The sequence below is a fragment of the Pelobates fuscus genome, chromosome 6 (assembly GCF_036172605.1).
Source record: "Pelobates fuscus isolate aPelFus1 chromosome 6, aPelFus1.pri, whole genome shotgun sequence".
Taxonomy (NCBI): domain Eukaryota; kingdom Metazoa; phylum Chordata; class Amphibia; order Anura; family Pelobatidae; genus Pelobates; species Pelobates fuscus.
The window spans coordinates 282,519,486-282,546,853 of record NC_086322.1 but is presented as its reverse complement, the minus strand read 5'-3'; the positions used below and the strand labels follow the sequence as shown (position 1 = coordinate 282,546,853).

General features: G+C 43.3%; 1 protein-coding gene across 1 annotated transcript in view; it reads left to right on the top strand.

Moving 5' to 3' along the window:
- FAM171A2 (family with sequence similarity 171 member A2) overlaps positions 1–27,368 on the top strand; it is a 44,015-nt gene that overhangs the window by 9,541 nt on the left and 7,106 nt on the right. Inside the window, exons 2-4 of the mRNA XM_063459307.1 lie at positions 6,191–6,418; positions 11,301–11,393; positions 13,103–13,267. Coding sequence (XP_063315377.1) covers positions 6,191–6,418; positions 11,301–11,393; positions 13,103–13,267 — 486 coding nt within the window. The remainder of the gene's footprint in view (positions 1–6,190; positions 6,419–11,300; positions 11,394–13,102; positions 13,268–27,368) is intronic.

Here is a 27,368-nt window from a genome sequence, read left to right as displayed (position 1 = left end):
GAATAATAGGAGGAGTTATAGAGAGAGGTTATATGGAGTAATAGGAGGAGTTATATGGAGAGGTTGTATGGAGTAATAGGAGGAGTTATAGAGACAGGTTATATGGAATAATAGGAGGAGTTATAGGGAGAGGTTATATGGAGTAATAGGCGAAGTTTTAGGGAGAGGTTATATGGAGTATTAGGAGGAGTTATAGAGAGATGTTATATGGAGTAAAAGGAGGAGTTATAGGGAGAGGTTGTATGGAGTAATAGGAGGAGTTATAGAGAGATGTTATATGGAGTAATAGGAGGAGCTATAGAGAGAGGTTTTATGGAGTAATAGGAGGAGTTATACAGAGAGGTTATATGGAGTAATAGGAGGAGTTATAGGGAGAGGTTATATGGAGTAATAGGAGGAGTTATAGAGAGAAGTTATATGGAGTAATAGGAGGATTTTTTTTTATTAAAGGACCACTATAGTGCCAGGAAAACATACTCGTTTTCCTGGCACTATAGTGCCCTGAGGGTGCCCCCACCCTCAGGGACCCCCTCCCGCCGGGCTCTGGGGAGAGTAAAGGGTTAAAACGTACCTTTCTCCAGCGCCGGGCAGGGAGCTCTCCTCCTCCTCTTCTCCTCCCATTCGGCTGAATGCGCACACGTGGCAAGAGCTGTGCGCCCATTCAGCCGGTCTCATAGGAAAGCATTATCAGTGCTTTCCTATGGACGCTTGCGTGCTCTCACTGTGATTTTCACAGTGAGAATCACGCAAGCGCCTCTAGCGGCTGTCAATGAGACAGCCACTAGAGGCTTTGAGGGCTGGATTAACCCATTTATAAACATAGCAATTTATCTGAAACTGCTATGTTTATAAAAAAAAATGGGTTAACCCTAGCTGGACCTGGCACCCAGACCACTTCATTAAGCTGAAGTGGTCTGGGTGCCTAGAGTGGTCCTTTAAATTTTCTAACAACAAATTACAAAACCGTGTTCAGTGTATCAAAAACATATACAAAAATACAATTAAAAACAGAATGTCATATGTATATTTTTCCAATAATCTGTAGTTTGTTCTTTTACATATACATCTTTTATGTCTTTAATTATCCGATTAATCACAGAATCTGTTGTTAAAATTATTTGTTTTGATGATTTTAGACACCTCGCTTGCCATAAATGATATATTACAATACAATTAATTACATATAAAGTGCATTTGTTAATCTTATCTGCCCATTTGAAAGTTCCATATACTAATTCAGCATATGACTGTCCTTTAAAATGGGATATTTTAAGAAGTATAGACATTTCTGTCCATATTGCTAAATTGAAGGGACAGTCACACAAAAAAGGAAACATTGTTTCTAACATCCCTGAACATTCTTCCCTCGGACAATTTCGTTCCTCAAGTTTTTTAAATTTCAAATTAGATCGAACGTATAATTTTCCTTGAAAACTAAGCCAAATAACATCTCTCAATGTAACTGGTATTCTCGTGCTAGTAACATTCTGAATGGCTTTTTTCATTAAGGTATTAGGGCAGTCTTTTAAAACCAGCTGGGCACTATAGTACTTATTTAACAGAACATGATATAATTGTTTTCTATCTAGCCCAGTAATATCTTCATATGAAATTTGCCATCTCAGCAACAACTTTATACATTGCTGAGCATATAGAGAGCAATGTTTAACTTTACCAGACAATCTTTTGATCTTTACACCTCTTGCCCAAACTCTAACAAAGTGATTAATCTGTTTTTTATATAAGACTCCCCATAAATCTGTTCTACCAGATTTAAAAAAAAACTTACCGTATTTATCGGCGTATAACACGCACTTTTTTCCCCTGAAAATAGGGGGAAAATCGTGGGTGCGTGTTATACGCCGATATCCCATAATTACTTACCTGTCCTGAAGCGTGGGCCGGCTTCACAGCTTGCACCGCGGTACAGGAACTTTAATTTCATGTTCCGGTTTCCGGCGGGACTGAAAGGAAGTGTGCACAATAGTGTGCACACTTCCTTTCAGTCCCTCCGGAAACCGGAACATGAAATTAAAGTTCCTGTACCGCGGTGCAAGCTGTGAAGCCGGCCCACGCACACTTCCTTTCAGTCCCGCCGGAAACCGGAACATGAAATTAAAGTTCCTGTACCGCGGTGCAAGCTGTGAAGCCGGCCCACGCTTCAGGACAGGTAAGTAATTATGGGAGGGGAAGTACACTATGGGAGGGGAGGGGAGGGGGGGGGGAAGTACACTATGGGAGGGGAGGGGGGGGGAGTACACTATGGGAGGGGGGGAGAATACTATGGGAGGGGAGGGGAGAATGGGAGGGGAGGGGGAGAATACTATGGGAGGGGAGGGGGAGAATACTATGGGAGGGGAGGGGGAGAATACTATGGGAGGGGAGGGGGAAAATACTATGGGAGGGGGGAGAATACTATGGGAGGGGAGGGGGGAGAATACTATGGGAGGGGAGGGGGGGAGAATACTATGGGAGGGGAGGGGGGGAGAATACTATGGGAGGGGAGGGGGGAGAATACTATGGGAGGGGAGGGGGGGAGAATACTATGGGAGGGGAGGGGGGGAGAATACTATGGGAGGGGAGGGGGAGAATACTATGGGAGGGGAGGGGGAGAATACTATGGGAGGGGAGGGGGAGAATACTATGGGAGGGGAGGGGGAGAATACTATGGGAGAGGAGGGGGGGAGAATACTATGGGAGAGGAGGGGGGGAGAATACTATGGGAGGGGAGGGGGGGAGAATACTATGGCAGGGGAGGGGGAGAATACTATGGGAGGGGAGGGGGGAGAATACTATGGGAGGGGAGGGGGGGAGAATACTATGGGAGGGGAGGGGAGGAGAATACTATGGGAGGGGGGGAATACTATGGAAAGGGGGGGACACTATGGGATGAGGGGGGAATACTATGGGATGAGGGGGGGGGAATACTATGGGAGGGGGGGAAATTTCCTGGAATTTCTTTCTAAAAATGAGGTGCGTGTTATACGCCGGTGCGTGTTATACGCCGATAAATACGGTAAATTCTTGGTTATAAACAACAGATTGTAAAAAAGTTCAGGACACAACATGCCTAATCCTCAATCTTTCCTATGGAGATATGAAATGTTACGTTTAACAATATTTAAATGATTTCCCCATATTAGCTGGAACAACAAACCGGTTATCTTAACCACTAAATTATCAGGTAATGGAAAGACAAAACTAGTATAAATAAAAATGGGAAATAAAAATCGTTTGATAGCTTGAGTTTTCTTTTGGTAAGACCATTTCCAATTTTTCCATTTGTGTATTTTATCTGAGAATATTTTTAAATTATCATCCCAGTTTCTCTGGGCAATGTCTTCTACACATCCAAATGTAATACCCAACACTTTAATGTGTTATCTTTTCTTTTAAAAGGGATTTGAAAAGCTTCTACATTATCCCCCAGCCACAATGCTTCACTTTTCTCCATATTAACCATAGAGTTTGAAATTTGAGAGTAACTTTTAAGTTATCTTTGTAACAATTGGTTATCTACTTCTGATTTCAAAAAAACAGAAATATCATCTGCATAAGCACAAACTTTGACCCTCTCGGAAACACCTTCTACCTTCACTTCCAAACCATGAAAATTATGGTTTTCTTTTATTTTTCTTAATAGAGGGTCAATGCTAAAAACATAAAGCAAAGGACTTATGGGACAACCCTGACGAACTCCAGACTCAACCTGAAAAGGGTCTCCCAAACTACCATTAATTAAAGGGAAACATCTTGCTTCTTTATAGAGTATTTTCAACCATTTAGTAAAAGTATCAGGAATGCCATATCTCCGTAAAGTCTCAAATAAAAATTCATGGTGTACTCGGTCAAATGCTTTGGTTTGGTCTAGCCCTACCAAATAAATACCTTCTGTCTGCTGCTTAGCGTATTCTACCACCTCTCTTATTAGCAACAGTGTATCTTGTATGCTACGATTCTTAACTGCACACGACTGACATGGACTTACCAAAATTTCAGCCACCGCACTAAGCCTTATAAACATGACCTTTGCAAGAATTTTGTAATCGGTATTCAATAATGATAACGGACGCCAGTTCTTTAGCTCTTTTAAATTACCACTTTTAAATAAAAGTACCAAGACTGAGGCATACTGTGAGGACGGCAACTGTCCCAGAGTTAGCACTTCGTTATATAGCACTACAAGGTCCGTTACCAAAAGATCTAAAAACACTTTATAAAACTCTGCAGTTATCCCATCCAATCCTGGACTTTTCTTCCCAACTAAGGATTGAATGCTATTTCTAACTTCTTCCTCTGTTATAGGTTTAACCATGATCTCAGCATCCACTGCATTTAATACCGGATTATCAACATCTTGCAAATATTTTAAAATATTTTCATTTGCCATAGGCTGTCTTGCAAACAATTGCTTAAAGTATTTTGTGACAATATTTAAAATGTCCTTACTTTCTGTTTGTGTTTCACCATCTTGATCTACCAGTCCTGCCATGGCTTTCTTACATACTCTTTCCTTACACGCTTGAAAAGGATCTGGGGCTGTGAAACCCCAACTATCAAATTCATTTTCAGCTTTTAGAGAGATCATACGGTCATATTGGAGTTTTTTCATTTTATCCTTAACTTGATCAATACTAGGAATATAATCTACTAAGTCTAAGTCTTAGGGCAAGATATTGCATATATTGACGATTTCCTTCTTTTCTAGCTTTTGATTTAAAAAAACTTTTTATATCTTTTTTTATTTGTTCCCACCAACTCGACATTGTGTCGTATAAGCACTGCGTGGTTTTTCGATCTTCATAAAAAGTAATGAATTCATGCTTAAAATTATCAAGTATTCTTGAGTTTAGTTTCCAGATACCTTTCCCATATATTATTCCTTCCTTTACCTTTAAGGACAGACTAATCATATCATGATCTGAAAATTCTACCAAGACTAGTATTATTGCTGTGGAGCTCTGTTATACACTCAGACACATTACTGGGAGTATTATTGCTGTGGAGCTCTGTTATACACTCAGACACATTACTGGGAGTATTATTGCTGTGGAGCTCTGTTATACACATTACAGGGAGTATTATTGCTGTGGAGCTCTGTTATACACCCAGACACATTACTGGGAGTATTATTGCTGTGGGGCTCTGTTATACACTCAGACACATTACTGGGAGTATTATTGCTGTGGAGCTCTGTTATACACTCAGACACATTACTGGGAGTACTATTGCTGTGGAGCTCTGTTATACACTCAGACACATTACTGGGAGTATTATTGCTGTGGAGCTCTGTTATACATTCAGACACACCAACAATATGGAGCTCCTAGAAAAGAGGGACATTAGGATAGAATAAAGGGACAGATGGATTTGTGACCAAAATGGGATTGTCCCTTCTAAATTGGGACAGTTGTGTGGTATGGAGACATTATGGCAGTTATCATGTTAGTATTTATTTCCCTACTATGCAACGACTTGTGACATTCATGGAGATCTTGTGATACTTTTTGTGGGAGAATGCATTTCATCACAATGGAGCGTGCACATTTTTTCATTCATTAAACTGACTAAATAGAGCACACTGTCATGAATGAATGGAAACCCTTGTGTGCTTTCATCTGTTTTTTTCAGGAGTGTTTCTCGTTCTACTGAATATTTCAGATTATGCGTCTCCATATAGAGCATGAAGAAGCAATGTAAACACTGCCTCTTCTCAGAAAAGACAGTGTTTACACTGCTGTGACTGCAGGGACAGTCCCTTGGCCCCAGAACCGTTGCATTAAGCTGTAGTGGTTCTGGAGCTTAGAGTGTCCCTTTAAATATGGCTGCTACCTCTAAGCAGGAACAATCAAAGAGATATGGGGGAAATTTCTATTAACTTACATGTGTCCAGTACAATATAATAATAAAGAGGATATATTAGATGTTATAATTTATTTTCTATAATCATTTTAAAAAAAGCTATTTTCCTTTAATAATTATCTTTCGTTATCCTTAGGGGAAAAAACATTCTCTCTATTCTGTTTTTTTCACTTTTTGCTTTTCCTTCTTTGTCCCAAGCACTCATTTGTGTTTGTTTGCTTTATTTGTTTGTTGGTGCCCCAAAAAATTCTAATTCTACGTACCACTTTAGACATTTTATCATGCTTCCTTCTTTCCAAAACTGACTAACTCTCTCTATTTTCCACAGAGGTCCACATAAAAGTACAAGTGTATGAGAATGGGGACCTTTCTCCACTCCCTATGGCTGTCGTGGAGATATTCGGTAATCAGAGTGGCCTGGCATCTGGCGTAACTGACCAGGACGGGATGGTCGTGCTTGGCATCAGCTACCGAATAGGGACTTGGGTCCTGGTCACTGCTAGCAAGAGAGGCTACGTTACAAACTCCGTGCCATGGCGCGTAGACCGACTACCACGTAAGAACTATTCAGGACCCGTAGCATAATATAAATAGTCAATTGCACAGTTTGGTTGTATAATCTGTAAAACTGCCCATTACTTACATTTTATAGGTAAACAGGGGCATGGATTGAAGGATATATACAGTATATTGTAGGTTTATAGACGTGGGCAAAAATTTGATGCAATGACATTTTTTAAAAATAATTTTGCCCAGCCATAATTATCACTGGGAATGTATGTTTCATGCAACGTCAAGTCAAATAGTTAAATCACTAAAGTTATCTTCTTTAAGATTCACATTTCGCTACCTGGTGGATGAAGTTTTTACATTTTGAGAAATGTTCTGTAAAGAGCATTCGTGAGTCATTACGTATTCGGGAGTGATCACAAAAGGTTCCTCGCTCAAGGACAGAAATGCAGCCCTTTGAATTGGCATTCAGACCATGCGCCAAGTGAAAAACAGCCTCTTTGTCTCAAACAACTTATTTTTACTTCATTGGCTTTGCAGTCGTAGTCTATTGTCTTGTGTTGTTTTTTTTTTTTGTTGTTTTTTTTTCCTTTCAGCGATGATTAACAATATGTAAGCTTTCCATAAACCATTATTTTGTGTTGTTGATGTGTTACATTCTTAGGAAAGAAAATACAAAATGTTGCCATTTTACTTTTCATCATCATTATTAGAAGGATTTAACCACCCTTCCCTCTCGATAATGTAAATATATGTGTAATGTACCCTTAAAGGACCATTACAGTCACCCAGACCACTTAAATGAAGACTATAGTGTCAGGATCACAAACATGTATTCCTTACACTCTAGTGGTAAAATAACTATTTAGGACCCTACTCCCCCCTCTTCCCCCCCCCCCTTGCAGTAAAAAGGTGATTTTACTCAAATTGTTTCCCATGCTGCACCGGTCTCACACACACTGTGCAGCACTGACACAGGAAGTAACTCTAGTGCCGTCTGAGTGGCTGCACCTAGAGGTGTTACCAGGGCTGGACTGGGGATACAAAGCAGCCCTGGAAAAAAAATCTATGCCAGCCCCATAAGTCACTGCGCCATGTATTGTCACATGTAATATGTACAGCTATGTGCTGCCACCCTAGATGATTGAGTAATATATAAACATATATACATATAGGTATATATATATATATATATATATATATATTGTGTGTATATATTATACAAGGTATAAATAAATATATTTTAAAAATAATATATTTTTTTTTTTTGGGGGGTAGGGGGGCTGTATGGTGGGTAGGGGGTCTGTGAGGTGGGTATGGGGATTGTATGGTGGGTAGGGGGCTGTGAAAGGGTGAATATCTTTTAGTTTTCTGTAATTACTTACTGGTGGTCCAGTGGGCAGCTTTCCAACGAGGTCAGCAGCGTGCGTGGGAGGGGTCGCTTCTGTGTGGGGGTGGGCATGCGCCCGAAATTGTTTTAGACTGTGCAGGGAGACTGGCACGTCTCCCTCCAGCCGTTGGCAGCCGCACCAGCCCCCAGCTCCTCCCTCTTTACTCCCCTCGGCACAGTCCGAGGGGAAATATTCAAATGGATTCATCATCCTGGTTATTAGGGCTGTCTGCTCTGCCCCAGCTTGCTGCGGCCCACCAGGAAATTTTCCGGTATCCCGGTGGGCCAGTCTGGCACTGGGTGTTACTAGACAGTAATGCAGAAAAAATAGTTAAGCTTGGAAAGTTTTGCCACTGTTTAGCGAACGAATGCGAAGGGTATTCACTGAACTAGGAATCGCTCAGGACGAACAAGAGAAATGCAAATTATAAGCAAAAACAGCTTATTGTAAATAATCTGTGACTATTTTTTTCCTGGGGCTCCCATTGTAAGCTGTCTGGTAACGGTTTGACTTCTTACCTGAGGTCCAATAGCAGTGCAGGGCTTAGCTCATCAGATGATGCTCTCGGCCAATGAGCTGGTATTGCAATGTAGTGCTAAGCACATGAACGGCATGAACTTCCTGCTGAGGGGAGGCGGGTACTGGCACCCGTCAGATCCCAGGTAACAACTCAAACCGTTTTGATACTTACATTGGGGTATGCTCAGGCACCATAACCACTAAAGTTATGCGGTGGTTATGGTGCTTGGAGTGTTTCTTTAACCTCCTTACACTATAACCAGGGCAATGAGCTGTAATGGGTGTTAAGTGGTTGTGGTGCTTACTGCGTCACTTTTTTTCTTCTGTGGCATTAGAGTGCTACATACATATCCTAGTTATTCACTAAAATGTGAATTGCTAGGATTCAAAGTGCATTTCAAGTTCAAGGCCGCAGTAGCCAAAATGAAAGCGTAGCGGACTTAGGGAATTTTTCCATTTCAGACATTTTTAACTTTACTTTTGAATTACGGACAGCTCTCACTTTGGTGAATAACCCTGTGATTCACTGTAACATTTATTGAAATTGATTATTAACTCATGCCGCTGACCATAGAGTATGTTGCCGTTTATTCTCTGCCCATTGGAAGATCGTGGGTTAAACTCTAGAATCCATTGCTGCTTGAGGTTTGGGAGTTTTCAATGATCCACCTGTTGCCTGTGTGAGGGTGCGACAGGGTGGGATACAAGAAAATTCCAGGCCAAGAATCGCAGCTGTGTGGTGTTGGCATAAACTCGAACAACATATGTCATTAGGGTGGGCTCCTTGGGCTTCTTTTTTAACAAATGGCATTTGTCTATGGATTTACAATAAAAATTTAAAAAAATGACCAGTTAAAAAAATACCAACTTTTTTTTTTATATCCAGGTATACACAATGATACAGAGGGTTATCAGGGCCGGATTAACATAGGGTCTCACAGAGCTGCAGCTCCAGGCCCATCCTAATGGAACAGACGCAGTAATTCCAACCCATGAAATTTTTTAATTTTAAAAATATATATATATATATATCTTTTTTTTTTTATTCTCTTGCTCTAAAATATTATGCAGAGGAAATGGACAATGAAAATTTAGGAGGGATACAAGGGAGCAACATGTTTGTTGACTGACTGGCTATAAATTAATGAAACTTACTGATAGTGAGAAGGAGAGCAGTAGATAAGTGATCCCCGAAAGCCAGTGTTCTGAGTTTGTGATTAAAGGGAAACTATAGTGTCAGGAAAACAAAGTTGTCTTCCTGGCACTATAGCTTCCCCCTCCCTCGTGCCTCCACACCACCTCCACCCCCATGGTGCACTTACCTCAGTCCAGCGCCGATGACACTTAGCACTGGCTTGGGTGCGGGTCCATCTTCGTTGGCGGGAGGAGACCTAATGCGCATGCATGGCAATGGCCCTGCTCGCTTTAGGATTTCCCCATAGGAAAGCATGAAACAAATATACAATGCTTTCCTATCGGATTTTGTGTGACGCTGGACGTGCCCATGCATAGCGTGAGGACGTCCAGCCTCAGTTAGGCGACCAAAAGTCGCCCCTAATGGCCCGAAATTCCCTATCTTGTAGACAGCCGCTAGAGGTGGAGTTAACCCACCAAGCTAATTATTGCAGTTTCTTAGAAATTGCAATAATTAGCTTTGCAGGGCTAAGGGACCTGGGACACCCCACCCAGACCACTTAAATGAGCTGAAGTGGTCTGGGTGCCTATAGTCAGTGGCGGAACTACCGCTGTCACAGAGGTCACAGCTGCGACCAGGCCCTTCACTCCAGGGGGTCAGGCCGCCCCGCGGAACCCTGCAACCGGGGTACTCGCTGACTATGCAACGCAGCCCTGGCCCGCGCAGTGTAACCGCCAGGGCCGCACATTCAGGGGCCCATCGGGTGGCCCTAGCATGGGGACACTATGCACGGGGACGTCCAGCTTCACACAAAATCCGTTAGGAAAGCATTGTATAATTGTACAAACTGCACTCCTCACACACAAACTTCACCGCTTACACACATTGCATCTCTCATACACTTTACCCCTCCCACACACACACTACATACCCTATCCCCTACTACAGCCCCTTTCCTGGCAGAACCCAGGTAAGTTGTCAAACTGTTCTTAAACAGTTTGACTACTTACTCATGAAGGGCGCCACGGCACTCCTGGAACCTTAACCACTACAGAGAGCTGTAGTGGTTATTGTGCCTGCCTGGATTGTCCCTGTAATAATCCCCAAGTGCCCCTCCCTAGATTCAGTTCTGGATCCGCCCCTGAGTCCTTGGGATCCCCTTGATTTCACTGTTTCATAGGAATTTAACTAATTACAGGGCAGCACTTTGTAACAACAGCTTTACAGTTTGTTGAAGCGATGCATGTCATGTAAATGGAGGATCTATAATTTCTAGTGTCAGAAAAAGCACTGTATCTGATGAATAGCTGATTAAGAAATTGAGGAAATTTTACAAAAATAAATAAAAACACAGCTAATATTAGAAAGTCACAAATTCTCATTAACTGTAGTGCATCTCTTTTTTTATTATATATTTTTTACATTTTTATCTCTTTTCCTCCTCTTCTCTCCCTTTCTTCTATCTTCACAATTTTCTCTGTGCCACTTGTTCTCTGTCTTGTACATCCTGTCTTTGGCTTCCTGCCTCTATCCAAGGTCGCAGAAAAACTTTTGTTCCATCATTTCCGACACTCTTGTGTCATTGTTTGACTATTTTCAAAGTTCTCGTTTTGCTTTTATAATCAATTCGAAAACATTGGCAAGTATTAAATAGCCACTCCGAGCCAACATTCTAAACATGGAACAGTCATCACGAACATTCCGTTGGTTTTTTCGTAGCGAATGCTCCGTAGGAGAGCTTTGCCCAATAAATGCCATTGATGAATAATTAAAGTATAATTTCATCCTCATAACTCTGTTGCGTTCTAAAACCTTACTTTCTTGTTTCTCATTGATTTCCAAGTTTTTAATTGACACTGTTTTTCTCTCACGTTCTCTTATAGTATATGCCTCCGTCAGCCTCTACCTTGTTCCAGAGAGACCAGCAACGCTCATCCTCTATGAAGACATTGTACAGATTCTACTGGGCTCTCCAGGTATTGGTGTATATAGTCTGTACTATACAGTCACATGTGTAGAGTTATAATTCACTGAAAGATTGGTGGAGATAGTCCTAAGCTTGAGGAGGGCTGGAAAAGGAAGTTTAGCAAGAGAGGAATTATAAATGTGATATTTAAGCTGCACGGTTCCCCGATGGTGACATCGCTGATGGGGGTCTTGGGGCGGGTAAACGTGAGATTACTTACCTAAACCTGTCACTCGTGGGCACCACCATTTTTCTCCTGATGCTCCGTCACAACTCCTGGCACTTCAGCGCCAGAGAGGAAGCATGCGCGAGAATACAGCATTGAGGTCTATCGGGGATCCCGCGAGACCACAGGATCCTCAATAGACGCAGCCAATACCCTGTAGCCATCACTGATGACGGCTGTCGTAATTAAGTTTAAGAGTCCACCTTTATACTAAGAAAGTGAGGCATAGGAGTAAGTCCTTACTTTGTCTCTGATCTCTTGACTGGTTTGAAATTTCCGTGAAATCTCCACACAGTCAAAATGAGGATTTCATAAAGATTCTATCTTTATAAAATACTCATTTTTCAGGGGGGTGAAAGTGCTGATTTATTAACAATTACTGTATGTAGAAGTGTGGAGAAGGAATCTTTGTGGGAAGAAGGAAATCGAACGGTGATAAAAGAAAGCTTGCAGAAATTGGTTAGTGTTGGTCTTAGGACAACAGACAGCACAGGGAGAAGAAGGTACAAGGGTAATCCATTTTATTTTTTCCTGACATCAATAGTGACTTATAAATACAGAGCGCTGTTGCCACTTTTGAAATGACATGTTCTTTATTCAGAAAAATAAGCTGAAACAGTGAGAAGGAAAGTTCTGAAAATAGAGAAAAAATACCCAACGCATTTGCGCCTCACTCCACATAATACCTTTTATAGATCAAGTGATACATTTGTAGTTCTCCTGCTTTCACAGGTTTAGAGTTAAGAAAAAGCCTATATGCTAAATTACAATGGCCTCTTGTAACAGGAAGTCTGGGTCCAGAGGAGGACTCTCACAATCCAATACAGTATTTGGCTAGCAAAGACCCTACACGGTGCTGGCCTGCTACCTTACTCCTGCGATACTCTGTCAACAGATTTTCCCTTTGTACCCCCAATTGCTTATAATTAGAAGAAAAATGGTGCTGTGAGGTTCTAGCCCACAACTCCTGTATGATAGCGGCCAATGGGGGTAAATGTCCCCTGCCCCTCCTTTGCCAGCCCTAACCTGTCTGTATCCTTATTTTCCATTAGCTAGTGTATGCATGACTGTCGCAATTTCACATACACTAATGTGGGCTTAAGGGAGCTTGCATTCACTGAAATAAAGTTCCCCCTTTGCCTTATTATCCTAACTAGGCTATGTCCAAATGTACAAAGATTTGTTTATGACATTTCCATCCGCTGTGTCTTTCCCAGGATGCACCTCTTTGCTTATCTACTTGTAGTATTCTAATATTTACCTTTTCTTGAATTTATCCCCACCTGCCTCCTTGTGTTTTCCTTTTTCATAATTAATATTCTTCTCTTTTTCATTCTCACTTTGTCCTTTCTTTCCCCGTTTTTCTGCTTCCCGCAAATCTCTTTCTATTTTCATTTTTTCCTCTACCTAATGCCTCGTCTTCATCTCTTGTTCCTCTGTTTTGTCTTTGTTTCTCTCCCTTCTTGTCTCCTTTTCTCCCCCCCTCTCCCCAGGTGTCCGCAGTCAGCCCTGGGTACAATTTCAGAGGAAGGCCGCTCGCTTACCTCGATCGTCCACATATAACCAGCTCTCATCCTCCCTCACCACCGCCAGTAACCTCCATCAGATGAGAGGGTTCCCTGCGTTCATTGGGACAGAGCCTGATTCTGGCAATGGAGGTAAGACCCAATGAAGTGAAGTATTAGGGTATAGAATAGGTGAAAGAGTCGTTTAAATGCCAATTGAAATCAACGAACTGATCAGCATTTATGACTATTTTCTCTTTATTCAACATTTATCAAGACACAACAGCAGTAATTATCATACAAACTGCTACATAATAAGAAAAAAAATATAAGAAATATAATATCACCCTCTGCAAGAAAGTTACAAGTGGGTTACAAATACTGCTATTGACCTATATTACATATTGTCAGAGTTCCAGTACCCATTATAAGCTTAATAAAGACAAATCATTATGTAAAATACTATCAACTTGCATCAATATATGTATTCATCTATGACCGTGTCACAGAGGTAAAGACTGTTAAGTTTCACTCCCGTCAATTTTTAGCCCAGAAATTCATCATCAAAATAGCGTTGCAAACAAGGCTGCTAATCTGAATTGTAGGAAGTCCAAAGTGAATTCTAAGTGAATTTTGAATTCTATGCCAAAATGGTCAAATTGAGAATATAGTTAACTAAGACACTGTTACCGTGCTGGCTAATTTAGTATAACATTTTAAATTTACTTTGAATATACCGTAGAAAAGTGAGCCTAATAGAGCAGGTTAGTAATGCAACTAACAAACAATATAAATGAAGTGATGATTGACCGTCATTGCTTAGTAGGTTACGTTTGCATGAGCCTCTCGGCCAATTATTGCCTTGAAAAATTAGTTAGCATGTGACATCATACCAGCACATGCTCCAAAATCTCTTATTTAAATGTGAACTGTTACTGCTCAGGATTTTTAATATTCTGCTTAATTACACCCTATATTTAGCTGATATGATTTTGTGAGGTTTTGAAAAGGTAAAATTACGGTAAATGTAGAAAATTTCCTATTTATCCTAGAATTGGGTGCCTCCATCTTGGATCTTGGTCAATTATCTGTCAGTCATCTTTATAAATGTTACTCTTTTCTGGCATTGAACATTGTTAGGGGAAGAGGATAAACGGCAACAATGTTCTTATTCTCCTATTCATTTGCATTGTGTGCCCTGCCTGTGCCTTGGCTCAACTGGAGCGATGTCACTTACTAAACGTTTACAAACATTTTGAAAGAAAAAATAGCCTCAAAGGAAGAAAGGTCATATATGATTTATTTAATTGTGTTTCAATTCAAGCTCTTGCCATCTGATAAGTGGCTGTTCTGCTTTAAGGGAATGAGAGAAATCGTGCCCTGCTGTTTATAGGAAATATTTGTTCATTAGTTTCCTTTTAGGTGTCACACCACTGTCTCTTTTAAACGAGAGCCAAAGAAGTAGAATTGTAGTGTCTAAGAGGTTCTAGCAATAAATATATGCAATTTTATACATGCAATTAAGATCAGAATTAAGATTTTAGTGGGTTTTTTTTTCTCTGATGTTCTATAACATGGTTCCTCAAACTCCGGCCCCCCAGATGTTGCTGAACTACAACTCCCATGATTCTTTGAATTACGTAGATAGCCAGTGAATCATGGGAGTTGTAGTTCAGCAACATCTGGGGGTCCGGAGTTTGAGGACCCATGTTCTATAAGTTGAATCCTTGCCCTGTAGTTAACTCTTTAAACATGCATGAATGGATTGATATTAATGGATTGACATTAATGCTAAACAACTGCTAATTGTTTGGGGAGACACATTACTATCTCTGGGTCTGTTTGCTCCCAAACATAGGTAATAAATACGGGAAGGGATTCGTCTTTTCCTGCTCTTACCAAACAGCAGCACTGAGAGCTAATTATTGTTAAGATGCTACTAAATAATTAAATCCTAGCATTGTGCTTCAGAAGCATCATGTTATGTGAACAGGGAAATCAGAATCTGTCTCCTTGTTAATTACCCACTTCTTACTATAAATTGATTGAAGCTAAAGCATATTGGTAAAAATCAGATTTTGTGCTTTTTTTCAATTTCTTGAGAAGATGATAAACACATACAGGTTTATTGCTTGCCATTAATATTTGATTCTGATGCAACAAGAAATATCCTATATTGCTATATTTTTTTTAAATTGCATTTATAGATCATGATATATATATACACATGAACCACAATTTGGAGAGATCTGGGCACAGAGTATGATGTCTCTTCACTGTAATTACTGTAGGTGCAGCGAGAAGTTGAGATCTGATGTACCCCATTTTATTGATAGGGTCTCTGATAAGTCTTTATTGATTTAATCTTTATCTAAGACAATCTTTAATCTGTATCTAAGACAATCTTTAATCTGTATCTACAATCTTTTTCTACAACATGATGTGCCGTAATTTCTTGCAAAATTCCTAGATTTTACTAGTAGCATGACGTAAAGTCATGATTTTATTAATGACACGGAGGCGAGTATTATGCTTCTCTTTCTTTTATTTTCCCTCAGCAGCGAAGAGAGAAATGAGTGAAAAGAGAAAAATATATCATTAACATATATACATATTCAACATAATCCACAGTGCTACATAGGGAACCTCCCCCTTTCAGTATATAAGGTGTAGCACTCTCTTCCTCTTCCTCTTTCGTCGTGATCCGAAGACCCGTAAACCGAACCAGAACTTGAATTCGAACTGTAAACTCGGGAAGCTGAACATATCTTCCTGGGAATGTGGAGTCAACTGTGAAGCTCCTTTAAGTTCCATAAGTATTTGGAATCATGCTAAAAATGAGAGGAGAAATATGGTAAAATCCCAACTTGCAACTGGGTGTAATATATCCATTATATATAGTAATCTAGACTACTGAAAAGGAATAAATGTCATATTAACTAGACATAACAGAAAGTATGTGATAATCATGATCAATTAAAGTTAATGTAAACTAAACCGAACGATAGAAACTTCAAGTCTACAAAGCATAATTAACTCGAATATGGGCCAGAGATACCCATCCCAGAGATGTAAGTCGTGAGTCAGTCCAGAAAAGACAGGGTGTAACAGGAGAACATATCACCAACTCCAACCCAGGGAGGGAGGGAGGGAATAATACTCGCCTCCGTGTCATTAATAAAATCATGACTTTACGTCATGCTACTAGTAAAATCTAGGAATTTTATTAAAGACACGGAGGCTCCTATTATGCTTGTTTAAAGCTGAGCAATGACTTTATCTGAAAAATGTTGTATCGGTCTAAAGTAGAAATTCCTGAATGTGGATTCCGTAGACCAATCTGCAGCCTTCAGAATGTCTTCCAAGCGGCAACCGGCCGCCGAAGCTTTAGAGGCCATGGCGCCTCTAACTGAGTGAGATGAGAAAACAGAGACGTCTATTCCGGCCGTAGCCAGTATCCATTTAATCCATCGTGCCAGCGTCGGTGTGGATACCGGCAGATGGGGTTTTTTCAGGGAGATGAACAGGGGCCCGTCATCGGACGGGCGCAGTGCAGAGGTGCGAGATTCGTATTCTTTTAGGCACGCTATTGGGCATAAGTTAGGTAAACCCGGTATCCGTGGATAGCAGACCTGTTTGGTGGCCGACTTCGTTCTTCGTGAAATATCGAATGACACCCCCTCCGGGGTGAATGAACGTGCTCGCCAGTCCAAGGCTCTCACGTCTGATACCCTTTTGCAGGATAGAAGGCAAAACAGCATCAGTAGTTTTGCCGACAGTTGCTTAAGGGAGAGATCTACGTTAGTGGGCCAGCCATCTAAGAGCTTGAACACACAGGTGACGTCCCAGAAGGACCCGTATCTGGATGTGGGGGGCCGTGAGAAACGAACTCCCTTAAGCAAACGACAAACCAGAGGGTTCTGACCCAGTGGTAGGCCGTCCACCTGGTCGTGCCCGGCTGAGATGGCCGAGCGGAAAACATTGACCGTGCGGAAGGCTTTGCCTGATTCGAACAGGTGTGTAAGGAAATCTAGTACCGATTTCACAGGGGCTGATACCGGATCCAATGATCGTCCCAAGCACCAATTGGCCCACTGTCTCCATGCTGCAGCATAGGCTTGTCGTGTACCAGGTGCCCATGCGTTTGCCAGGAGCCGCACAGTCGTGTTCGAAACCTCCGTGATCTCCCAGGGTCCCCGGAAAGGAGCCACGCCATGAGGCGGAGAAGGCCTTGTTCCACCAGGGGGTGGTTTTCCCCATCTGGGTTGGTCAATAGTGATGGGTGTTCCGGCAGTAGCCGTGGGTAGTCTATTGCCATCTCCAGCAGATGTGGGAACCAAGGTTGAGATCTCCAGCGCGGGGTTATCAGTACCAATGAGCTCTTGAAGCGCCGGAGGTGCGCCAGGCAACGAGCTATCAGATTGAACGGAGGGAAGGCGTAGGCCCTGCCCTCGGACCAATCTTGGAGGAAAGCGTCTGTCGCTACTGCCTCCGGGTCTGGTCTCCAGCTGCAGAACTTCGGTAGTTGCGTGTTGAGTCTGGATGCAAACAGATCCATGCTCAAAGGTCCCCACAGGGACGAGATTCTGCGGAATAATTTCGGAAGCAGTTTCCAATCTCCCGAGTCCCTCAGGTAGCGGGAGTTCCAGTCCGCGGTGTAGTTGTCTAGGCCCGGGATGTGTTCCGCGGTAACGGACACGCTGTTTTGTAAGCAGTAGTTCCAGAAGTCTCTGGCCAAAACCGCTAGGATGCGAGACCTGGTTCCCCCTAGATGGTTTATGTACCTTACGGCTGAGACATTGTCCAGCTTGAGGAGGATCGAGCATGAGATGCCTCTGGGAGACAGACTGCGAATGGCGAACGAGGCCGCCAGCAGTTCCAGAGAGTTTATGTGTAAGAAGGACTCCTCCGTGGACCACCTGCCTCCTGTGGATATATTGCCGCAGCGCGCGCCCCAGCCATGTAAGCTGGCGTCCGATTCGATCACCAGGTCTGGAGTGGACCCGAAGATCGCTCGGCCGTTCCAAGCTTCCATGTGGGTTAGCCACCAGTTCAGTTCCTCCCTCGACTCTGCGTCCAGGGAAATGTGAGATTCGTACGAGTGGCCACTTCTCAGGCAGGCCGCTTTCAGCCGCTGTAAGGCTCTGTAGTGTAGCGGACCTGGGAAGATTGCCTGGATAGAGGCCGCTAACAGGCCGATTACCCGCGCCAATTGGCGTAGGGATATGTCCGGCCTTTGCATCAGTTTCTTTAATTCCCTCTTGATGTTGGACATCTTCTCTGTTGGGAGGCAGAGAACCTGTAGTACAGAGTCGATACGGAATCCGAGGAATTCCATTTGTTGAGAGGGAATCAGAACCGACTTCTTCCAATTTACAAGGAAGCCTAGGTTCTGTATGAGGTGTAGGGCCCAGCCTAAGTGTTCTAGTAAGAGGGATCGAGTCCCGGAGAGTATTAGGATATCGTCCAGGTAGATGATAAGGCGGACTCCGTGTAATCGGAGGAAGGCCACCACTGGTTTTAGGACCTTCGTGAAACACCACGGGGCGGATGATAGGCCGAAAGGTAGGCATGTGAAACGCCACTTCTTGCCTTCCCAGCAGAACTGGAGTAGGTTCCTGTGAACCGAGGCTATTGGGATCGTTAGGTAAGCATCTTGTAAATCTAGTTTGACCATCCAATCTCCGGGTAGGAGTAGGTCTCTGAGGCAGTGAATGCCCTCCATCTTGAAGTGCCTGTATTGTATGAAGGCATTCAGGGGCCGCAGGTTGATAACCGGGCGCACCCCGCCTCCCTTTTTGGGCACTAGAAAAAGGTTGCTTACGAAACCCGGTGTGTCTAGAGGGACCTCTTCTATGGCCTTCTTGGCCTGTAATTCCCTGATCTCCGTAGAGATGAGATCTAAGTGTGCAGATGGCATGTGAATCGCCCTTGGGGGAGAGGGTTGAATGGGGGGAGCGGTTAGTTCTAGTTGGTAGCCCCTTATTGCCTGTAACACCCAACTGTCTGACGTGACACGTGACCATGCCCGGGCGAAGTGGGTCAGTCTGCCCCCTACCGGTATACGGGAAGAAAGGGGAAACATGGTACTCACCATAAGGGCGTTTTGCCGTGGGTGCTCCTCGACTGCCTCGGGTATGCCAAGCCCGTCCTCGCGAGGGGAAAAATGGGGTGAAGGACCGTTCCTGGGTCGGTCTCTGATGGTTGAAGGAGCCTCTGTCGGGTCTAGAGAAACCCCGGGGGTTGCGGCCGGGTAGACGGCTCCTACCTCTACCGGCCCCGCCAAAAACCTTTGGGCTAAAGACCCTCTTAATGGAGGATTGGGCCTTGTCTAAGGCCGTGAATGTCTTCACGTAAGACCCTAGGTCCTTTACAAAGGATTCTCCGAATAGAAGGCCGTTTGCGGAGGCACCGGGCTCATTAGAGGCCATGCTTGCGAGCTTGGGCTCAATCTTAAGCAGGATGGCCTTCCTGCGCTCGGTTGACATGGCCGTATTGGCGTTGCCAATCATGCAGATCAGGCGCTGGAGCCAGCCGAACGCCACCTCAAAGTCTACTGGAGCCCCAGTCGACTGAGCCGATTCCAGCAGCTCGTATAATTTGGTGACCGGGCCCAGGGTGTCAAGGAACTTATCCTGGCAGTTCCGCATGGAGTAGTCCAGGCCTTTTTTGGGTTTCCAACCCGACTTGCCCAGAAACTGCACAATCTGGGGGTCTACCTCAGGAGTCTTGGCTACCGCATCGGGTATGATCGGGCGTGGGCATTCTGCCCTCAGTTTGTTCCGGCCCTCCTGTGAGAGGGATTTCCGCACCCTAAGGGCCAGGTATCGGGCTATATGGGTCGCGGGTTCCCATTCCGCGGAGCGAGGGTGCCTGAGGTCGTCTGGGTCAAAGACCAGGGCATCTTTCTGGTCAGAGGTTAGCTCTGCATCATGGGCCCCCGAAGGGGTTTTGGTCTTGGTTTGTCTGGAAGGGAATTGTGACCCTGGCAGGTCATCGTCCCCTGAAACCTCGTCCCCGTAGGGATCCGAGAATTGGACGTCTGACTCCTCGTCCCCGTCCTCGTCCGAATCGGACAATAAATCATGGGCACGTGCCCGTTTCCATACCCTGGCCGCCGTAGCCCGGCCAGTAGCTCTACTGCGCGGTTGTTGCGCGCCATCATCGACAGCCTGAGGCGTGTCATTCAGACCAGGCTGTACCTGGGTGTGGGGAGGGTCAGCGGTATGTTTGCGCTTGGCAGGTGCCTTGCGCCCTGGGCTGATCTCCTCAGGGGAGTTGGGAGAGGGCCCTGTGCCCGACTGGGTGGGAAGGGCCTGTCTAAGGGCCTGCGAAATAGATAGGGAGATACTGGATGACATAGCTCCCATGGCCGAGGAGATAGCCTTGTTAATAGAGGTGGACATAGTAGTGTCCAAGAGGGATTGGAATTCCTCTGAACCTATAAGGTTGGAGTCGGCCTGGGAATCAGATGCTGTGGTACCCTTAAGTGGGACAGGGTGGGGATTCAAATCACCACAGGCAGACTGCATGGTAACAGGCTAGCAGTTAGTGTAGGCTAAAGGACAGAGGTGCTGGATTGCTTAACCCACGCACAAGGACAGAGCAGGAGAGAAAAATACCCGGTAAGAGCAGGGTCAAGCAGCCTCCTCGGAGTAAAGACACGCCGAGTAATGAGGCTTAAAATGGCCGCCGCGAGTGTCCGCGCATGCGCAGAACGCGCCCGCGGCGGAACCGAGAAGGTGTGAAAGACCGCCGAGGATAAAGGTAGGCGGGATATAACGATTGCCGAAACGGCAAGGGAAAGAAGAAAACAGTATAAGGAATGAATAAAACTTAGAAACCAAACCTTGCAGATAAAACTGCAGGCAGAGTAGGTATAGGTGACAGTACAATGATATAGTCAATAAATGTACTTAGCTGGTCTGAGGGAGCAGCGAAGAAAGAGGAAGAGGAAGAGAGTGCTACACCTTATATACTGAAAGGGGGAGGTTCCCTATGTAGCACTGTGGATTATGTTGAATATGTATATATGTTAATGATATATTTTTCTCTTTTCACTCATTTCTCTCTTCGCTGCTGAGGGAAAATAAAAGAAAGAGAAGCATAATAGGAGCCTCCGTGTCTTTAATAAAATCAAAGATTGTGTTCTGGTGAACCCTGCTTTGAAAACTGTGTGTTAAACTAATAGTTTGTGTGGACCCACATGGAGGCACTGAAAGGTCTATGTGGTTGTAAAACGAGCTCTCAAATACCTTCTTAAGGTCAATCAACCATCGTTTCATTTGAGTATTGACAGGTGTGCGCATTATCTAATGCTTCTCAGTAGTGGAGTGGTCAGTGTAGCCTAATTTTGGTTTTGTAGATGTATGTGGTTGAAACAATTATGGGCAAAATGAATTCCAGTTCTGTCTACTTTCCAGGCCATACATTTACTCCCGTTAAGTTTGGTTAAAAATGGCTACTTCTTTTTAAAAGATGAGCATAATGTAAGAGATAGGGAGTTTTAAAAGCCCTTTGCTTAATACAAATCGACTGGTTCTCTTGAGGTTAACTTGACCACATTTAGTCTGTAGAGATGAATTCCACCTCGAGTCAATGGAAAGCCCGTTACTTATAGAAAGTTATTCCACCCACTTTTAGCTCAGAGAAAGCCTTGTCTCGTTGGGGCTATAGTTAGCAATTGGATATTTAGATATCCACAAAATCTTGGATCTGTAGAGAGTTGGATCATCAGTAGTCTGTAGAATCGTTGTCATCTGGAGTCTATTAAGAGCCAGGTCAGCTGGACTCAAACTAGACATGGGTCATCTGGCATCTATAGAGAACCAGATCATGCTAAATTGTGCCTCTTCTCCTCACGTATTCTTGTCTCCAACCATAATTGTGTCCTCCTTGCTCTAAGTGCTGCTTATTTATCTCTCCCAGACCAAGATTAACCATAAAATAAACTTAGGCAGCCACCTAGGGCCCAAGATTTAGAGATGGGCAACATTCGACAGCCCTATGTAATGAATACCCTAAACTGGTAACTTGTCAGGGCCTTGTGTGATCCTAATCCTTCTCTGATCTGCCCATGCCTATCCTCCTATCTGGATCAGTATTGCAATGCACTTCCCGCTGCCCAGACTCTTCAGTGAGGTTCCAGCAACCGGTGCTGTGTGAAAGGAGAGAGGGGCAGTGATATGACATTGTGGTCCTGCCACCTGCAAGAATACCAAGTGGATTTTCTTCTGCACGGTCTCTCAGTTGCCATACCAACAGAATCCCCATCTTGTTTAGCTGTGCTTCACTAGTAAGTCAAATGGAGTATGTGCCCCTTTTGTATGCCCCTATCTCGGCTATAATGGGGCAGATTGTACAATCCGTACCAAAATAACTCCAAATATACTGACGTTTTATTCTATATACCACTGTGTACACATTGCAATATAAAATTAAAAGTTGTTTATGGAGCAATTTGCACACAGAGGTCCATAAAATAATGCATCAATGGTCCATGTTGTCACCTTCATGAAACTGATAGGTAACCGGCCAGCTCCCGGCACAGCTGCAGAATAGTTTCACCTAAAATCCAGTTTACTAACCTTTAAACCGAGAGAAACCAGGTGGAATCCAAGAGAGAAAAGTAATGATGGCATAACAATGATATGATTTGTTTTGTCACTACCGAAGACTGAACATAATTCTTTTGTCCTATCTCATCTTTAGTAAAGAAATATATATTTTTTCAAAAATTAAATTGTAGGCCGTATTTTTCACACTGTAACTACGTAACAGAGTTGAGTTTTATTGCTGAGCAAAACAGAAGCCTTAGGCGATTGCTCCATTCTGTTGCTGTTTTGTCCTCTACAGAGATTAGTGATTCCTAATTAATTGAGTCCTTTATTTAGACTAAGTTCTCACAAGCAAGAACCCTACGTATTTGGTTTTCATTTTGTCGATGTTTATTGCGTGGCCTATTCACTAACCTGGGAATTTATGGAGTATCAGCTAGTACTAAGCCCAAATAGCCATATTGCAAAGCCTCTCAAACTTATGTTCATATTTTACAGTCTCAACTATATTAACTGGATAGACTTTTTTTTTTTTCCAAACGATTAAAAACATAAAAAAATAAATGAATAAATTAAACGTTTACATAGCTGAGACTGAAATATCATAACATATCAAAATATTAAACCATTTTAAAAGTTTATCCAAAAATAATACATCTATCTATAACTATTAAACTGAGGCCCATGTGGGATACTCTACTTATACTAATTTCTTGTTATGCCTGTGAGACAGATGCTTGTTCCCATGCATTTCACAATCATTTCTTATTGACAGTAATTAATTGCATAATCATTTCAAAAGTCTTATTCCACCTTTAGTATTCATTGTTTATTTTATGGGTGGCCTGGATATTCCTAAAACTCGCCAGCCTTATAGCCACCCCTTTTGCCATCACTGGATACATTCATAAAAATGGCATGGAGAAGATTGCTTCAAAAAAATATATATTTTGGGGGGTTTTACTTAAAAAAACATTTTTTTAAGTTGTATGTTTTGTGTGTGGGGTGGCTGTGTGCGTGTGTGTTGGTTATGCGTATCATGTCCGTAAGTTGTGTGTACTGCATGAATGGGCATATTGTATGGTATGTTTTCTAGGTTGTGTGTGGATGCTGTGTGTTGTGAGAGAAGTGTATGTATGTTTTGTGTGTGGGGAGGCAGTATTTAAAAAAAAAAAAAGTTCTATTTTTTGGTTGCCGCCTGTTCTTTTTACTTGCGAGGGAGAGGTGTAAGATCCATTTTTTTGTCCAGTAAGCATTCGAAAGATCTACTCATCACCAACGTTTTGCATGAGAGCAATGACCCTGGTGATACAATGGGTAGAACCTGTGCTCTCCAAACCTCACAGGTGGTGTATGAGCCTTCCTTCCAGTATATTTGGCCCCTCGTTTACAACAATGACACTGTTGCACTTCAGATTGCCTCTGATTGGAGTATTCTTGACCATTTGAACGTCTGCTGGGGAAAAGGGGTCGAGCTTGCAAAGGCGGCAGACAACAACATTTTTTTTTATATACCTCCGAAGAAAACATCCAGAAGAAATTCATGCATGTTTTCTTTGGGGATATATCTACTAAAAATGTTTTTTTGTTTTTTTTTTTATCTAATTTTTCAAGAAAAACTCCATTAGAAAAAAAAAAAATAGGTTTCCTCTCAATTTTCTTGCATTTATATTTACCCCATTTCACAGCTCTTAAAGAAGATTTAGTACCAGTACTGCTGTTTATTATTTCTGTGCCAAAGTGATATTTTGCTTTTTCCTTGGAGGAAATGTACAAAACGTAACTTTCTCCCAGATTCAATTCTTCTTGGTTTTTACTGCATTCCCAGCAAGTGGGCTACTCCATCCATCTCTAGTGGGATGAGACGAGGACATTCCCGGACATTGTTCTCCAAAGTGACTTTACATGTCTGCTCCTGGGACTGAGAAATGGGTGGTTGTGTAATTAGCACTACTGTAGCATGTTAATTACTATTCTGGCACTGGAGATGAGACCATATTTAGTTACATTTATTAAGCTTCCAAAAAAAGGTCCTTAGCTGGGCACAAATTCAATCCAACTGCACATCGCAATGAAGATGTGCATTTGTCTGAAAAATGTTAACCCTTCCTGGCTTGGAAACCTACTGGTTGGCATTAAGGGGCTACGTAAAGTAAGATCATATTTTCAATCACTGTTTTGGTATTATGGGATACTTCTAATGCTATACTCTAGGCACCTACAGACATTTGTTGCAGTGTGTAAGTTAGTTTACAGCCACTGGGTTTTGTTCCATAAGCCCACCAATTAGATGCCTCCCTCTCAACCTTTACAAATCAAAGTGAATTTTAAATTTAAAGGGACACTATAGTCACCTGAACAACTCCCTGCAGCCTTTCTCATGTAAACACTGTATTTTCTGAGAAAATACAGTGTTTACATTGAAAGCTAGGAACACCTCCAGTTGCAGTCACTCAGAGTGAACCAGAGGGACTTCTGAGTTGATGGAGGCATAATATGCCTCCATCCACTCAGATCTGCTGTGCACGAGCATCCTGTGATTCAGTATCTCCTCCCCCTGCATGAAGACACTGAACTTTCCTCATACAGATTCATTGATTCAATTCCTCTCTATGAGGAGATGCTGATTGGCCAGGGCTGTGTTTGAATAATGCTGGCTCTGCCCCTGATCTGCCTCCTTGTCAGTGTCAGCCAATCCTACGGGGAAGCACTGTGATTGGATCCGGCTATCACATGTCAGCAGACTGCTTGTTTTTCCTGAGTCTAACAGCATGCAGAGTTACAGCTTCAGGCTTGAATACAGTAAGATTTTTACTATATTTATGGAGACATGAGGGGCCCAGGGGGGCTAGATGGTCGTGTTAACACTATAGGGTCAGGAATACATGTAGTTGCACTGGTGACTATAATGTATAAAGGCTAGACTAGTCAAAAACATAGCTAACTGAGAATTTTCTCTGTTCGGCTATTTTGAGCTTAAGTTTGAAATTCTCTTTGAATTCTCACTTCAGTACATATCCCTGTGTGTGTTTCTCTATTAGCACTATAACCATTTCGTCTCATTGAATTGGTTATGGTGCCTAGGGTCCCCTGTCACTGTTTAACATGAAATCATTTTTTTTTTTTTGGTCAATCTTTCGTTTTATTGATGCAAAAGGTAAATGGGGTACAGAATAAAGAGATAGGGGAGAACAGTTTACAAGCTTTTCAGAAAAAATATTAACAGCGTATATCTCCTGTGGTGTGTGTCCGTCTCTGGTAAATTCGCATACATTTTCGGTAAGACTACATGCTTAAATAACGGTTTCATAAGAAAGTAGCATACTAGAAACATCAAGTGGGACTTGGCTATTAACTGCCTAAGATAAACTAAGGGGTGCGTCAAAAGAGTGGCGGCGTTGCCACCGGTAGCTGCGTGCTAGCCCGTGCGAGTGTAGGTTCGAGTCAGGTGCATGCGGGAGGGACCGGTATGTGGTCCGAGTGTTTCTCGTCTGGCCGGGAGCGGGGAGGGAGTGTCAATCATCGTGTAATAGGTTGGTAGGTGGGATAGCGTATAGCTGCTACTGGGTTTGCGTGGCAGGTTTATCTAGTAAGCTTGCCATTGTGCGTGTAGCAGTACAGGTGGTGGAAACAGTTTGTGTTAGATTCCCAGTCCCTCCCGCCCCGTTCCCGGTCCCCCCAGCAGGTTGACCTCCATTAGTGTGTATAACTTTTACTTCAGTAAATGTAGTTAGAGGAGGTGACGTGTGTCAGGTCTAGGTAGCGGAACAAAGATGAGTGTCTATATCGAGTCAAGTAATGCGTCTTTGCCTACCCTCTCCACCCCCTATCTATTTGTTAGGGGCTAAGCTCCCGTGTGGGTGGGGTGCTAGGTCGTAGCATCTCTCGTTATTGAAGTCGGTAGAAACTGGTCTCTAGGACGTCGGTCGCTCGCCTGGGAAGTTCTGTCTCGTTCGGGCTTGTGTTAAGTCCTTGTGAGTTATTCGTATGCGGTGGTGGATAGTGTGTCTGTGGTTTCCGGGGTCTACGACCTCGACATGCCTCCCCGTTACAGCCTGTGTGCCCTCGTCCCTCTGTGGATGCCTGCCGTTTGGCCGGGTGAGTGATTTAGTCTTGATCGTGCGCCGTTTTGGTCGGTGAGGTTTGAGGTGCGCATTGTCGTGTGTGGGTGTGGCCCACTGCGGGTTTATCTTCCTATGGCGGGGAAAAGCGTGAAAGGGAGAGACATGAGGGAGGGAAGGGAAAGGTAGGGGGGGGGGGAGGGTCGGGTCATTTATGATCATCGGTGATAGAGGGCGAAAATCAACCCCCGCACCCACCCACCATGTCCAGCCGAGCACACGGATGGTTCCCAAACCCGTCGCAAAGATCTGTATATCTCTTATTGCCGCTTGTCCCGTTTTCGTGGTAGACTTTAGGTTCTCTTGTTTCCCATCTATCTCCCAGATATGAACATTAGCCAGGGCGTCCAGGTTTGTAAGTAGCGTTCTGTGGTTCCGCGTAGTGAGGCCGTTATCTGTTCCATCCCGCGGATCTCCTCCACTTTGACCATCCATTCCTGCTGGGTGGGTATCAGTGCAGTTCTCCACTTTATGGGGATGAGTAGTTTGGCTGCGTTCAACAGATGTTTAGTTAGCGATTTTTTGTATTTCGAGAGGGGCATCGGCGTGTGGTGAAGAAGCATCTGGAGCGGTTGA